The sequence below is a fragment of the Vigna umbellata genome, chromosome 4, assembly GCF_029865625.1.
Source record: "Vigna umbellata cultivar VRB3 chromosome 4, Vumbellata_1.0, whole genome shotgun sequence".
Classification (NCBI taxonomy): Eukaryota; Viridiplantae; Streptophyta; class Magnoliopsida; order Fabales; family Fabaceae; genus Vigna; species Vigna umbellata.
Window position 1 is genome coordinate 42,167,774 of NC_142168.1, and position 15,408 is coordinate 42,183,181.

The following is a 15,408-nucleotide window of genomic DNA, read 5'->3' on the forward strand; positions in this document are numbered from 1 at the left end:
AGAATTCAATCATTTCACTCGGTGCAGGATTTCACAGTATTAATTAGATATATTTGAATGACTTATAATACGAATTCACTTTTAAAAAGAAAGAAAATATAATTAATTAACTTTTTTTGTAGTTAAAAAGAAAGTATGTATAAATTAAAAATAAAAGCATATAAAATTTATACGAGAGTACTCTTTATAATAAATTAATGTATTAACTAATTTCAATTTATAAAAAAGAGTTTTATTTTTACTTAATATAAAAATATTTATGAAGAAAATATTCAAACATGTTCCTTATGTTATTATTATTTATCAAATAAAGTTATGATATACATACTTAAAATCTGGTCCTCTTTATTTTTTACAGATATTTACATATATATAATTAATGTTTTTTAGTATTTCATTGTTTTACATAACTATAAGGATAGAGAAAATAGAATCAATAATGAAAGTTTGAAAAAAAAAGAAGTTAAAACAATCCAATTCTAAAAATATTTCATTAACAAAATAAATAATTTTCTGAATTTATAAAATTATTAAAATTATTCATAATATAAAGAAGTGAAGAATCATTTTAAAATTCTGTAGACTTAAATTTAAAAAGAAAAAAAAAATACAAGCATGACTCTGAAAAGAACTACGGTTGAAGGGATGAAAAGCAAAATACCCTACAACTATTACCAAGTACTACTATTAGTTTTAATCCTTTGAGTCTCTTGAGAAAGCTTTATGAGCAAGTAGTATGAGAAGTGAGAGGCCTGAGAAAATAAGGAGGATCCCAAGCATAGGAGAAGCTAACAGTAGCAAAACCCTTCAAAGGACTGCCATTGATAAGAAGACAAGAGTCCCCTTCAAGAGCAAGAATAGATGGACTAACAACTTCTGTAGTCTGAAATCCTTGGCATTGCAATCTTATTTCGCTTTGTGTGCAATCACAGTTGTTTTTCACAACTACATTCCACTCAGGCTTTCCTAGTATTGTTTTCCCAGTTCTTGTTGACTCAATGTTGATGTTGTTCAAGTTACAATAACTGGACCCTGCAAAATTTATGCAACAAGCACATGCATAAAGAGAGAATAATATTGATATAAAAAACATACAATCTCTTGATTTTCTCTTTTATTCAATGTTCATTATGTATGAATTTCAAAGAAAGTTGGAGTTTTGGGGTCACAATGACATACCCAATCACCCTCTAGTTCTAATGATTATAAAAAGACAAGAAAAATTCATGAAATATATTAAATGACATAAAAAATATACCTTTTATTACAAAACTAAGAATGAGAATGGAAACGAGGTACGTAAAGGTTGTCGTCATTCTTGGTGAGTGGCTTGTAGTACTCTTGTTCTCTAATAAAACAATAACAAATCCTTGGAAGAAGATTGTTTCGTGTGTTTTGTGTTGCTCATATTTATAGAGTTTCGATTGGCATCAAAATATAAATATTAACTATCCCTAATTATAAATATTAATTGAAAAATTAATATAAATGCAACTAATTTAAAAATAATAAATATAATTCATGTAACAAAAATAAGTGCAATTAAACTTAAAATAAATATATGTATCTTTTATTTTTTTTTTTATTTTTACCACAACCGCCACACTCTTATGTATAACGTGTTTATTTTATGAATTAAAAGAGAGGAACAAGTTGCAAATTTTAAAAGTGTTTCAAGATAATCAAATGAAAATCAAAAGTTTTAATAAGTAAATTATGTATTTTGAGATATTTTTGTCAAGCGTAAATTTTAACCGTGTATGTAGAAATATTTTGTTTGCACTGATAAGAGACTAATTTGCATATAGAAATATTTTGTTTTCATGATTAAAGAATTTGAATAATAATCTGAATATTGATATGAAGATTTAACCACAATATTCTTTTTTAAGAAGGAAGATATGCAGTGAAATCAAATGCCTTTGTTTTAAGCATTTTAGAAGTCAAATAATGCTCTAAAAATCGAAAACTAAAAAACTGCATATATAGAAGTGGTGTAGAGAAGGTGACAAAAAATAATAAAAAATATGAACTAAGATTTCCCGACGCATTGAAGAGTACCGACGTTGCTTGCGGAAAAAAACTGCAACGAGATTTGTGAGAAGAGAAAAACAAGTCAACGTTTCAGAAACAAGATATTTTTTCAATATTATTTTTAAATTTTATAACAAATTTTCACGTATTGACAAAGATAACAATAATTGAAAGAAAGAAAAGAAAAAAAATTCTAGGTTTTATAAGATGTATTGTATCAGAACCGATATAACACTTGTGTATATTAGAGGTAGTGCTGTCAAATTATGTTGTAATCCATGAGTCAACTCGGTCCACTACGGGTTTGAGCCAGGTTGGGTTTGAAGAAAATGTAATTTTTTTATGTGGGTTAGTTTTCAACCCGGCTCACTTAGAACCCGGCTCACTGGATTGAACCCGTGGTGAGCCGGGGGAACTCACTAACCCACCTAATTTAATTTAATTGTTTATTATTTTGTGTTTTAATATTATTAGCTAACTTTTTTTATTATATTGTAGATGGGATAAAAAAAGATGTTTCAAGAGAGAAAAATATGATAGATTTATCTATTCAAGACTCTAATATTATAGATGAACAAGTAATACAAAAATTATCAATATTAAAAACTTATTCGTTTGCCTTTTGTGCTTGTTTTTTGATTACGTTGGATTGTATGATATCTTTTATGTTTAACATCATTTTAGAGTGAAATTTATTTAGATTTGAATTAAGAAAATTATAATTTTTTATTTTAAAAAAATCTTAATTAATTGAGTCAGTGAGTCAACTCGTTTAACCCACAAACCGTGGTGGGTCAGGTCAGGTTCAAATTTTTTCAGCTTGCTAATAAGTGAGTCGGGTTGGGTTGGCTCACTAAGTGACCAACCCGTGGTGGGCCAGACCGTGTCGAGTCGGGTTATCCGTTTTGACAGCTCAAGTTAGAGGTTTATCAATCACAGTGCACCCCTACAATCCTTGTTGTTATCGTTGTGATGGGTTTATTAGGTCATGCGCGTGCCCGATATTCATGAGTGCTCTAAATATCATGTGAAGATCTCATGCAATTGACACTCATATAGGTGATTTCATCAAGTGTATGTTGCAAATCATACACTACTCGTAAGGGATATGAAAATCATTATAACTTTGTTTAAGATAAAATTCTTTACGACACAAAATTTTAATTACAAAGCTTAACCTCTCAATCATGCAGTCTCTAGCACTTTCACACACACCATAGGAATTAACATAATTGATTAAAATCAAATTAGTGTTATCAGAACTAACAAGTGACTTATTTTTACCCATATGAACCTTATTCATAGGATCTCCAATTACAAAGGTTGGATTATTATAACTTGTTTGTTTGTCATTGGCTTAAGTCTCATTCCCCTTGATGTTTCTAAAATCATATTTTTTCTCAAGGGTTTTTTTAAAGATCCACATATAACCATGAGTTTTGCTTCTTTAGACAAATTTATTAAGGTCCAAGTATTATTTTTTTGAATTGATTCAATTTCAGTCCAATTGGCTTATCCCACTATTTTGCATTAGGAGCACTAATAGCTTCTATCAAGCTACTATAATCATTATCAACAAGATAAGTATAAAAATCATTACTAAAGGAGGTTTCCTTCCTCTGTCTTCTACTTCTTCTTAAATCTTCACACAAAGGCATCATTATTTTTATCATCAACAGGTTGAAACATGTGTTAAAAAAACTCAACATTTTTTGTCTCAATTATAGAATGTCTCTCAAGTATACCACTTTTAAGAGCATGAACCTATAGGCAGCACTATGTTCAACATAGCCTAAGAACATTCAATCAGAGGTTTTAGAGCATATTTTTCTTTTCTTAAGATTGGGTAACATCACCTTAACTAGTCACTCCCACACTCTTAGATATTTAAGGTTAGGTTATAATCTCTCCACAGTTCATAGGAAGTTTTACCATTTTTCTTATGAGGTATTTTATTTTGTAAAATGCATGCAGTAAGTAGGGTTTCTCCCCAAAGATAATCAGGTGTACGAGAACTAATAAGCATGACATTCATTATTTCCTTAAAAGTTCTATTTTTTCTCTCTTAGCTATTAGAGGAGACTCGGGTGAATATGGTGGGGTTAGTTCATCGATAATACCTTCTTTAACACAAAATTCATTTAATAATGCATATTTATCACCTGCATCTGATCTAATGCTCTTAATTTTCTTATTTAATTGATTTTCTACTTCTTTGTTGGTTAAAAACACATAAAAAACTTCATCTTTATATTTGATTAAGTACACTTTGGTGTATCTAGAATAACTATATATAAAGATCACAAAATAGTACATGGTTTGCTTAAAATCAACTAGATCAATATGAATAAACGCTAACAGTTTAGTTTGACGTTCTACAGGACATGTTTTTTTTGTTATTTTAGATTCTACACATATATCACATTTACTACTTTGTTTATCATGCATATTAATTAATCTTAATCATTGTAATTTCATAACATATGAAGAATTCACATGTCCTAAACTAGCATGCCATATATCATATGAATCAATAATATAAGCAAAAGAAGAAGATTAATTAATATTCTTAGAAATGTTAAGTACAAAGAGACCTGGATCACAATATCCCTCCCCAAAAAAACATTATTTTTTGTCATTACAATCTTGTCAGACTCGAATGATATTTTAACCCCCACTTTTCCTAATAGTGCCAAAGATATTAAATTAACTCTGATTGATGGCATATGTACAACATCACTCAAGGCCAAAGTCTTTTTATATGTGAGCATGAGAAGAACTTTCCCTTTTCACAAAACAGGAGTGGCCCTGGAATTACCGAGGTAAATATGTTCTTTCTCATCCCTTACACTAGTGTAAAAGGTAAAGACACTTCTGTTTGTACCGATATGCCTGGTAGCACCAGAGTCTACCACTCACTTGCTCACATTGGTCATTATATTTACATGAGAAATGACAACAACAATAATATCATCTCTTTAAGGTATATATGCCCTAGAAGGATTGTCGTTTCTTACTCTACACCTACACTGTGATGAATGATGGTCCGACTTTCAACATACGAAGCAATTTCATTTCTTCTTAAAGGTGGGGCTAGATTCGTTAGGATGAGATTTTCAAAATTTATTTTTTCTATTATGATCAAGTTTGTGTTTGTACCATTTTGGAGCAGGTCTGTCTTCTACAATGTATGCTTTTGCAGACAATGCTTTGGCCCTTGCAATAACACACTCTTTCTTGATGGTATCTTCAATAATTATGTGTGTGATAAGCTCTGAAAGTGACATCTACTTGTGTGTGTCTTTCAGATGATGCTTTTGTAATAAGTCCAAGATGTTGGCAATTTCTTGATCAGAAGTTATGAAACAAATTCATTCGGTAGAAGAACGTTCTCCGCTTTTATCTCTGAGCAGCTTGTGGTACTTATGTATTTGAGACTTTATGTCCTTGTCTTCAATCACTTCCTAACAATAGTAATTCCCAATAATGATCCACTGTATGACGACATCTTCAATAGTGTATTTAAGAATCAACGAATGTCAAATGTCTTTCACCAGCTTATATGAACAGTACACATCAAACAAATGATTAGAAAATGCACTAAGTAAAGATTTCGGCATACTTTGTTTGCATGAAATTCGGCTGGCCCCCTGGCCGATCCTACTCACCCCCTGCCTGACAATGCTTTGTCCGTCCCCATGATCATTGTCCTTTGAGGGAGTCGAAACTAAAGGTACCAAGTGTTAAGCAGATTGCTTCACTCGGGCAGTATCGTGCTCCACCTGAAACATGACTATCTCGGCCTCATGTTTTCGCTGCATCTGTGCTTGCATCTATACCTGCATCCGCCGGATCAATTCCATCGGGTCTTTTTGGTCTCCCATATTTCACGCGGTCACTAGGGTTTCTTCGTTTGTTCTTGGACCCCACAGTAGACGCCAAAATGTTTCGAGATATGGGGTCGAGAACTCTACCTCCACACTTTAAACTAGTCACTTATGCTACCTTCACGTCACTTCGTTCTTAGTCTTGTTTACTCTTCTGCAAAGTCCATATCTAAATGGTGGATACCTGCTAAACGCACTTATTCGCTCAAGTTAGTGTTTAGTTACCGATCGTTATCACAGTTAAGTCTTAGATGTTCAATAAATATAATCACCTACCTCTTTACCTTACCTCTTTATTTATAGGTTTCGAAGTAAGTTTTAATTAAGGTTGACCCAATTGAAGTCCAATATAATCTTAGTATGTTTTTACCTTATTAATCAAAGATGAAATCTTGTAAATGAATTAGTTTGCGACCGGTTTAAAGTAGTTGACCGATCGGGAGACTAAGTGTACTACTGGTTTGTAACATTTTATATTTTAGAATAACTTTCTTATTAATAAATGCTAAATACGTTTTCTTAAATCTCTCTTAACCTAAAAATATTTCCTTAAATAATTGAAGAAAGATTATAAAATGTTATTTATAAAGGAATTACAAATTATCCACCTTCATTTTATCAAATATTTATAAAAATAATTTAAACGCTAAAAACAAAATTAAATAAGATAAAGATAAAGCATGATGATATACGTTATTTTTAATTAAGTTTCTTCATTAAAATACATATATAATTGTTATTGGTGAACAAATAAAATACATAGCGGTAATATATGTGGTGTATTATATCCAAAGTATGGAATTTGAATTTTCATTCTATTACCTTTATAAAATATATGGAATTTTTTCTTCTGTTTTAAAGGTAGACTCTACTAATACATTTTAGATTATATTTTAAATGAGATAAATGATTTTAATGATTACAGTTCTATAGAATCATTTTGAACAAAGGTAAATCATATTAAATATAAATGACGTATAAATATTTTGAGAGCAACAATCTTTATATTTTTACTCATATATGGTATTTTAAGAACTCAATCATTTCACTTGGTGTTGGATTTCACCGTATTAATTCGATATATTTGAATGACTTATAATCCGAATTCACTTTTAAAAAGAAAGCAAATATAATAACTTTTTTGTAGTTTAAAATGAAGTATGTATAAATGAAAAATAAAAGCATAGAAAATTTATACGAGAGTACTCTTTATAATAAATTAATGTATAAACTAATTTCAATTTATAAAAAACATTTTTATTTTTATTTAGTATAAAAATATTTATGAAGAAAATATTCAAACATGTTCCTTATGTTATTATTATTTATCAAATAAAGTTATGATATTTATACTTAAAAATCTGGTCCTCTATATCTTTTACAGATATTTACATATATATAATTGATTATATTTAGTATTTCACTGTTTTACATAACTATAATGATAAAGAAAATAGAATCAATCGTGAAAGTTTGAAAAAAAAAGTTAAAACAATCCAATTTTAAAAATATTTCATTAACAAAATAAATAATTTTATGAATTTATATAAAATCATTAAAATTATTGATGATATAAAAAAGTGAAGAATTGTAAGAACCTAAAAAATAGAGTACGAGAGTAGATAGATGTATTAAAATAATGAGACAAAGTATTTTATTATAATATAATCTTATAATATAAATAGAATTTTCTAAAGCTCGGTTCATTATCTAAAATACTTCTGTCTCTCTCTAAACCTCTATTTTCTTTTCTTTTTATCACATCTCTCTAACTTTCTTCACAATTGGATCATCTGTTCAATGATCAGGAAGTGTCTAGACAATCTCTGTGTCAAGGGCTACCAATCTGACCGATCAATTGGTTGAATTGAGCAGGTAAGTGGTAAACCCCTTTCTTTAGTGTTTAGGGTCCTTGATCCTATGAAGGAGTTCTGTGTGCATGGATCAAGAGTTCCTCTTTCTTAATTCTTAGCTCAATTTAGGTTCTAAGGTTTCTCTTCTATCACCATTCGGTGATTTGTAGGTGTTTTTAGAACTTCCTTGTTGTTCAAGTCTCGGTCAGGATACTTTCTAGAGCGGTGTGAGTTGGTAGAGATAAGGGAAGCTAGATATTGCTTTAATTAGTGATTTAGCATGTATGTGTGATGATTCTACGTTTATTGTGTTGATTGCACTAAATTTAGGTTCTAGAGTAAATGTATCATGTGCAATTTGACTATTATGAATGCGTATTGATGAATTGTGATAATGAGTTGAATAGGATGATGTTTGATCGGTGATTGGAATGTATGAAATGTTAGAATAGAGTTACATTGTTAAAGTTTAGAGTTAGTTTTAAGTTAGTGGAGTAGTGAAAATGTGAATTTGGGGTTAGGTGCTCAATTAGTCTGTTAGGATAGCTTTGGTGAGTCAAATGGTACTTGCTTGAGAGTGGCTGTAGAGTCTGGTACACTACTTGGGTATTCGCACAGCGAGCGGGGTCGGTGAGCGAGAGGGTGAGGTCTGGGAGCACTGAGTTTTATTCGCTTAGTGAGCTTAGTCGTTGAGCGAATGCTTGGAGGATTCGCCTAGCGAGTCAAGTCGCTGAGCGAGAGGTTGGGGTCTGGGACCACTGGAGTTTTATTCGATCAGCGAACTGGGTCGTTGAGCGAGTGGATTGGAGTCTGGAGGTACTATCTAGGGGTTTCGCACAACGAGCAAAGTCACTGAGTGAGAAGACTTAGGGGTCGCTCAATGAGGGGGTTCGCTGAGCGACTGGTCTTGGCTGTGATGTACTCTTCTCTGTTCTTCATGGGTTTGAGATATGTATTGGTTCAATTATGGATGATGTATGATTGTGTATGAGTTTATATGAGTATCAAAGTAAAGGTATGTGGTTTCCAAATGGTGAAAGTAAGTTTCAAAGTGAGATCTCTTGGTGAGACTCAAGTATGTTTAGAATGATTGTAGGGAGCTAAGTCATGGGGGTTATCCTGAACTCAAATGGTTTTTCATTCTCACGTAGAGAGGATTGACACATGTGGTGAAGAGTAACAAGAGGTCTTAGTATTGTGTATGAGTTTATATGAGTATCAAAGTAAAGGTATGTGGTTTCCAAATAGTGAAAGTAAGTTTCAAAGTGAGATCTCTTGGTGAGACTCAAGTATGTTTAGAATGATTGCAGGGAGCTCAGTCATGGGGGTTATCCTGAACTCAAATGGTCTTTCATTCTCACGTAGAGAGGATTGACACATGTGGTGAAGAGTAACAGGAGGTCTTAGTCTTTGGGGCTTCCAGTATGCCTCACGACCCAGAACAGACTAACCTTGTGAGTGTGGTAGGGTGAAACCCGTTGGCAATAGCTTTGCAAAGCAGTAGAGGCCACCACAAGTGCATAACCCGCCAAAGCTCAATAATCATTATAACTCTAGAGTGTCAAGTCTAAATCAAAACATGTTTAGGATGTTTGAAGTTAGTTATTTCATATGCATGAATTGAGTGTGGTTGTATGCTATACTAATGTATGAATCTTTTTATATCTAGCTTACACTTCTATTTGTGCTTGTCTTTGTATGTGGCTATGTTCCTTGATTGAGTATGATCATTTTGTGGGTGTGAGCAGAGGGTGTCGAGATTTCAGTGGAGCAGGCGCTTGAAGGGGAAGATCCTACTGTTTAGATAGTTTTAGACTAGTTTTGTATATAGTTTTGTTTTATCCAGTTTGTATATAAAGTTTAAATTTATAGTTGTTTTGAATGACTGTAAGTTAGACTTTATATTATAGTTAACTATTATATCTTATCATATATGTGACCACTCTTTTATATAATTCTATACTATATTTAGGGATGTTACAAGAATTATTTTAAAATTCTATAGACTTAAATTTAAAAACAAAAAAAAAAAATACAAGCATCATTCTCAAAAGAACTATAGTTGAACAACTATTACCAAGTACTATTATTAGTTTTAATCCTTTGCCACTGTTGAGAAAGCTTTATGAGCAAGTAGTATGAGAAGTGAGAGGCCTGAGAAAATAAGGAGGATCCCAAGCATAGGAGAAGCTAACAGTAGCAAAACCCTTCAAAGGATTGCCATTGATAAGGAGACAAGAGTCCCCTTGAAGAGCAAGAATTGATGGACTAATAACTTCTGTAGTCTGAAATCCTTGGCATAGCAATCTTATTTGGCTTTGTGTGCAATTACAGTTGTTTTTCACAACTACATTCCACTCAGGCTTTCCTAGTATTGTTTTCCCAGTTCTTGTTGATTCAATGTTGATGTTGTTCAAGTTACAATAACTGGACCCTGCAAAATTAATTCAACAAGCACATGCATAAAGAGAAAATAATGCTGATATAAAAAACATACAATCTCTTGATTTTCTCCTTTATTCAATGCGCATTATGTATGAATTTCAAAGAAAGTTGGAGTTTTGGGGTCACAATTACATACCCAATCACCCTCTAGTTCTAATGATTATAAAAATACAAAAAAAAAATAATGAAATATATTAAATGACATAAAAAATATACCTTTTATTACAAAACTAAGAATGAGAATGGAAATGAGGTACGTAAAGGTTGTCGTCATTCTTGGTGACGGACTTGCAGATAAAACAAAAACAAATCCTTGAAATAAGATGGTTTCATGTGTTTTATGTTGTCCATTATTTAAAGAAGTTTTGATGGACATCAAGATATAAACATTAATTGTCCATAATTATATATATTAATTGAAAACTTAATATAGTTGAAAATTATAAATACTAAAAAAAAGTGCAACTAAAATTAAAAATATATAATATTAATTATATGTGTTATCACTTTTATTGTTACTGCAACTCTCCACGCTCTTATTAGATGCAATTAATGTAATGCAAATATTCCATGATTATAAATATCATTTGAAAAATTAATATTAATGCAATTAATTTTGAAATGATAAATGTAATTAATGTAATAAAAATATAAGCATTTAAACTTAAAATAATTAATAAAATTAATTATACATTAGTATTTACTTGTTTTGTTTTTGAATTCCTATCAAGTAGCACTAGTATTGATGAGATTATTCAATATGATTAGACTATTCAACTTTGTACTAATTAGAAGATTCGAGTTTGAAATGACCAGACAACTATGAACTAACGCATTTTTTTATGTTAACATTTTAATTATTTTTTCAGTTTTAAATATTTATAACTTGTTTATTTTATGTATTAAAAGAAACGAACAAGTTGCAATGTTAAGAATGCTTCTAGATAATCAAATCAAAATCAAAATATTTAATAAATAAATCATATATCTTGAAATCAAAATTCTTTAAATTGTCAACAGTCTTTTTTATTTTTGAGTATAGATATATTTTGTTTACACTGATATAAGACTAATTTGTATATATAAATACTTATTTTTCTTTCATGATCAAACAATTTAAAGAAAGAATAATCTAAATATTATCTTGAAGATTTTATCTTATCATTCCTATTTGAAGAATGAAAATGTTGAGATGAAATCAAACGTCTTGGTTTTAATGATTTCAACACTAGAAACCTTAGAAAAGGAGAAAAAAAACCAACTTCAAAAAATTCAAATCCTATCAAAAAATTCCTTTGTGAATGTAACATGTGTGAAGAATGATCCATGAGAGTGGAAAAATTAGTTAAGTGTGATGGTCATGTGGCAAGCGAGGCGGAGAATAAAGATTTGTGCAAAAGTTCATTTACGAAGAGAGAGAGCATAAAATTGTGTGAATTCATTCAATGAGAACGTGTGTATAATATGACCCTTCTCTTTGCAATTATTCTCTGTATTCCATTCCTTCCTCTTTTCCCCATAACCTTTCTATTTTCTTCGTCTTTTACTATTTTATTATATGTTCTTATATCCTTATTCCATTTAATGTTTTCACCTTTTTTATGTTCATTATTGTTGTCTTGTTTCTTTGTGTAACACTCCAAACCAAGTGACAATGTTACCCTCAACCTAGCTTTTAACACATTGTCTAATACAAGTAATTCAGTAAAGTCCTTTCACTCAGGTACATCCTACTAGACAAGTCTAGTTCTATTAAGGAAAGGTGTATTCTAATAGTATAAATTAGAGTATCGCGACATATAATAAAATTTCACATACACATCTTTAAATTCACTCCTTATCATGTAAAAGAGCTTTACAAAATAAACTTGTACATCACGCAAATAGTTTTCCAAAATAAACTTCTACAAAATTTCATTATGCTAACAGAGTGTTCAACTACAACTTCTACTGTGAGACATCCTCTACACTTGTTTTTTTTCCTCACGTATATCGACACAATCACTGTAGATGGAAACCACACACCACAAGTGCAAAGTTAAGCTAATCTTGAAAACAACAAACATCAAAATAAGATAAATAATGTACATAAATCACCATGATTCATCTATCATGAAGAACACTCACCTCTTTAAACATCACATTCATCTATTCATCACGCACCACAACATCTACTCATACCATGCATGCATATGAGACTAACTTATTTATCTTTCTGGACATGGTACTAAGAAACTATTAGAGTTCGAATAACCCTACTATAAACCCTCATCTTATACTCTTTACACCACTACACTTATAGGATCCCCACTAAGACACTACCTCTTGCAGCTACAAAATGCAATTACCATGGATGCACACACAATAGATTTAAGATCATTCGTCTAGCCTCTACAAGACCTTTCCCAACTATGGACTCCACATATGTGTGTATATCCCCGTGAACCATTATATTCATTTCCCTAAGCCATCTCCTCAAGCACGTCTATAGTTTTGGCCCTACCAGGCACTACCACTAGTACAAAAATCGCGTATAACGTCGAATATTTTGTTAATATACGAAGTTAACTTAACGTCGAATTTTGCAAATATTCGACGTTAATCAATTTTTTTTGGTTTTTTTAATTAATTGTGATCCTTTTTTACAACTCTACGAGACCTGAAAAGCAAAAAAAAACACAAATTTCAGTTTTTCGTATTTTATAAAGCATGAACTATGAATGTGTAGTGTAGTATCAACAACAAACAATAATAACTAACAACAAACAAGATCAATCAAACAACAACAAACAAATTCAACTAAACAACAACAACAAACAAGTTCAACAAAAAAACAACAAACAAGTTCAACAAATAAGTTCTTTAAAACAAAAAAGAAAACGAAAACTAACCTTCAAAAGGTGGGTTCGTCGGAATAAAGTTTCGTCACAGTGAGAGAGAAAGTAGAATGCGTCTATGAAGGACAAGAGCACGAAAATAATCGGCTAAAACAAACAAAAATCAAACATAAAGTAATTAATTAACATACATTTGTATCAAATGAAAGAAAGATTACATGTGTTGTTCGTCAAACTTCGTTCGAGAAAAGTTTGAGAAGAGAAGAGGGTATCGCGCGCTAAGATAAAGTGAATGAATTTTCAATTTCCCGCTTAAATTTTATTGAATTCATTAACCTTCTGACGTCGAATTTAAAAGTCATTCGACATTTTATATCTTTTTACGTCGAATTACAATTCTAAACGACGTTTAATAATTGCATTTATTTACAAAAGTGTCACCGCTCATTTTTAACTTTGGTTATTCAGTGCTTGGACGTTGAACGCGTGACGTTATACGTTGTTTTTGTACTAGTGTACCTAACCTCCTTGAAGATACAAACATAGAAATTTTAAGCACGTCTTGGATTTTGTCTTGTAATCAAAGAAGGTTGATAATAGTTTCCTATCCTTAATCTTTATTCTTCCTCAAAGGATGTATCCTTACCCTTAATAGAATTACTCATACTTTTAATTTTTTCTTAATCATAAAATCCTAATATCCTCCTCTAAGATAGAAAGTTGAGTTTCTCTTTCAATTTTATCTTTTTCTTTTGCTTGGCTTCTTGTTGTCTCAATAGTTTGAGCGACTTGAGTTCTTGAGAAAGTTATTTTAAACTATAAACAGATTCCTCAGAGTCACTCTCACTATGTACAGAAGGACATCTAAACATAACTATATATTAGTTCTAAAAGTTCTTCTATTGTGTAAGTATTATAAGGTTTTCACAAGTTCACTCCCCAGTAATACATGTGAGTCACTAGGATTGCTTAAGTACCAAATCTTGTCTAGCTAGAGTTTACCTCGCTACTTACTCCAAACCTTTCACAAAATGAAAGGCTCTTAAACTAAAAAGATTGAATCAAGTACGCATAAAACCTATATTTTACACGGACTCTAAGCGAAAAGATATTTTTGCCAAGTCATACCTAAGCACGATCTAAGAACTATCTAGTCGAGTTCTTATATGGTAAGGCTTGTTAGCCTTGAAACTTTCAAGACACACTCACCGACTACACGAAAATTATTATAAGAAAGTCTCAAGCTAAAAGATAGAAACGCACCTAAGGCTCTTCCAAGACACTTAGCACAATGGCCTTTACACAAAATTATTGAACAAAAGCAATTACAAAGGAAATTAACAAAAGCTAAAACAAAGTCCTTATCCTCTCATGTATGTGTTACCAATGAGAAGCATTGATGCTTTGAAAAGATTTTGATAATGATGCACTTGAAGACTCGAAGAATTATCTATATACATCGTTAAAGCATTTTTTGTAGAAACGCTTGTATTAGGATCTTACCTTCACTTGTAAACCTTTAAAATTCTTGTAACCTGTTTTTTAATATAGTTTACTTTCGGCAATAATCGATTACCATGGAGGATAATCAATTATCATAAGTAGAAATAAAAAAGACTTCATTCGGCAATAATCGATTATTGCTAGTGATAATCGATTATCACCAAAAGCTATAATTGTTCAGGGCTCGACAATAATCGATTATCACTAAGGATAATTGATTATCACGTTTTTCAATGTCTTATAACGGCAAAAAATAATCGATTATTACTGGCAATTGGAAGTTGTCTTTTTAGTTTCTGATCCCTAGCCTATAAATAGAAGTCTCCATAACCTTTAGAAGGTTACCTAAACTATTATAGAGTACAAAATTGGTTCTAAGAAAGCTCTAAGTGTGTAAGTCTTACTTGATCTTGTGCTTGAAGAAGTAGAAGCTTATCTTAGTGTGTCTAAGGTGGAAGTGGTTTTCTACCAAGTTGTTTCAAGTTGTTCTTCATTTCATCGTGTGTCGAAGGAAGGTGTTGTTGTCATCTCTTATCAATTAAGAAAGTTGTTTTCTACTTCAGTTTTGTCATTACTTATATTGTATTGTTAAACCAATTTTAGTGAAAGGTTAATCACTTATTTTAAAGTGATTAACAACTGGATGTAAAATCTTTTGATTCTAACCAATATAAAAATCATTTGTGTGATTTTCTCTATCCCTTCATCTCTTTACTTTATTCTGTTTAAAGAAATTTTTATAAGGGAAAACTAAAATTTTAATAGAACCAATTCACCCCTCCCCTCTTGGTTTTGTGTTTGAACACACTTTTAAACATTTCGTTGCGCGATACCAATTCCTATAGTATA

General features: G+C 31.0%; 2 protein-coding genes across 2 annotated transcripts; both read right to left on the reverse strand.

The window, feature by feature from the left end:
• Positions 1-721: 721 nt before the first annotated feature.
• LOC124847785 (protein TAPETUM DETERMINANT 1-like) lies at positions 722-1,316 on the reverse strand. Its single transcript, XM_047325353.2, has 2 exons — positions 1,259-1,316; positions 722-1,032 (listed from the first exon to the last, which is right to left on the reverse strand). Exons 1-2 carry the CDS (start codon positions 1,314-1,316, stop codon positions 722-724), a joined length of 369 nt encoding a protein of 122 aa, XP_047181309.2.
• Positions 1,317-9,897: 8,581 nt separating this feature from the next.
• LOC148200251 (protein TAPETUM DETERMINANT 1-like) lies at positions 9,898-10,493 on the reverse strand. Its single transcript, XM_088112876.1, has 2 exons — positions 10,436-10,493; positions 9,898-10,208 (listed from the first exon to the last, which is right to left on the reverse strand). Exons 1-2 carry the CDS (start codon positions 10,491-10,493, stop codon positions 9,898-9,900), a joined length of 369 nt encoding a protein of 122 aa, XP_087969002.1.
• Between the last annotated feature and the right edge of the window lie 4,915 nt (positions 10,494-15,408).

Bases quoted from the DNA above. Each gene is read 5' to 3' on its own strand.
- LOC124847785 (XM_047325353.2), bottom strand. From the start codon at position 1,316: ATGACGACAACCTTTACGTACCTCGTTTCCATTCTCATTCTTAGTTTT. The intron at 1,033-1,258 runs GTATATTTTTTA...TAAATTTTGCAG, and splicing joins TCTTAGTTTTGTAATAAAAG to GGTCCAGTTATTGTAACTTG.
- LOC148200251 (XM_088112876.1), bottom strand. From the start codon at position 10,493: ATGACGACAACCTTTACGTACCTCATTTCCATTCTCATTCTTAGTTTT. The intron at 10,209-10,435 runs GTATATTTTTTA...TTAATTTTGCAG, and splicing joins TCTTAGTTTTGTAATAAAAG to GGTCCAGTTATTGTAACTTG.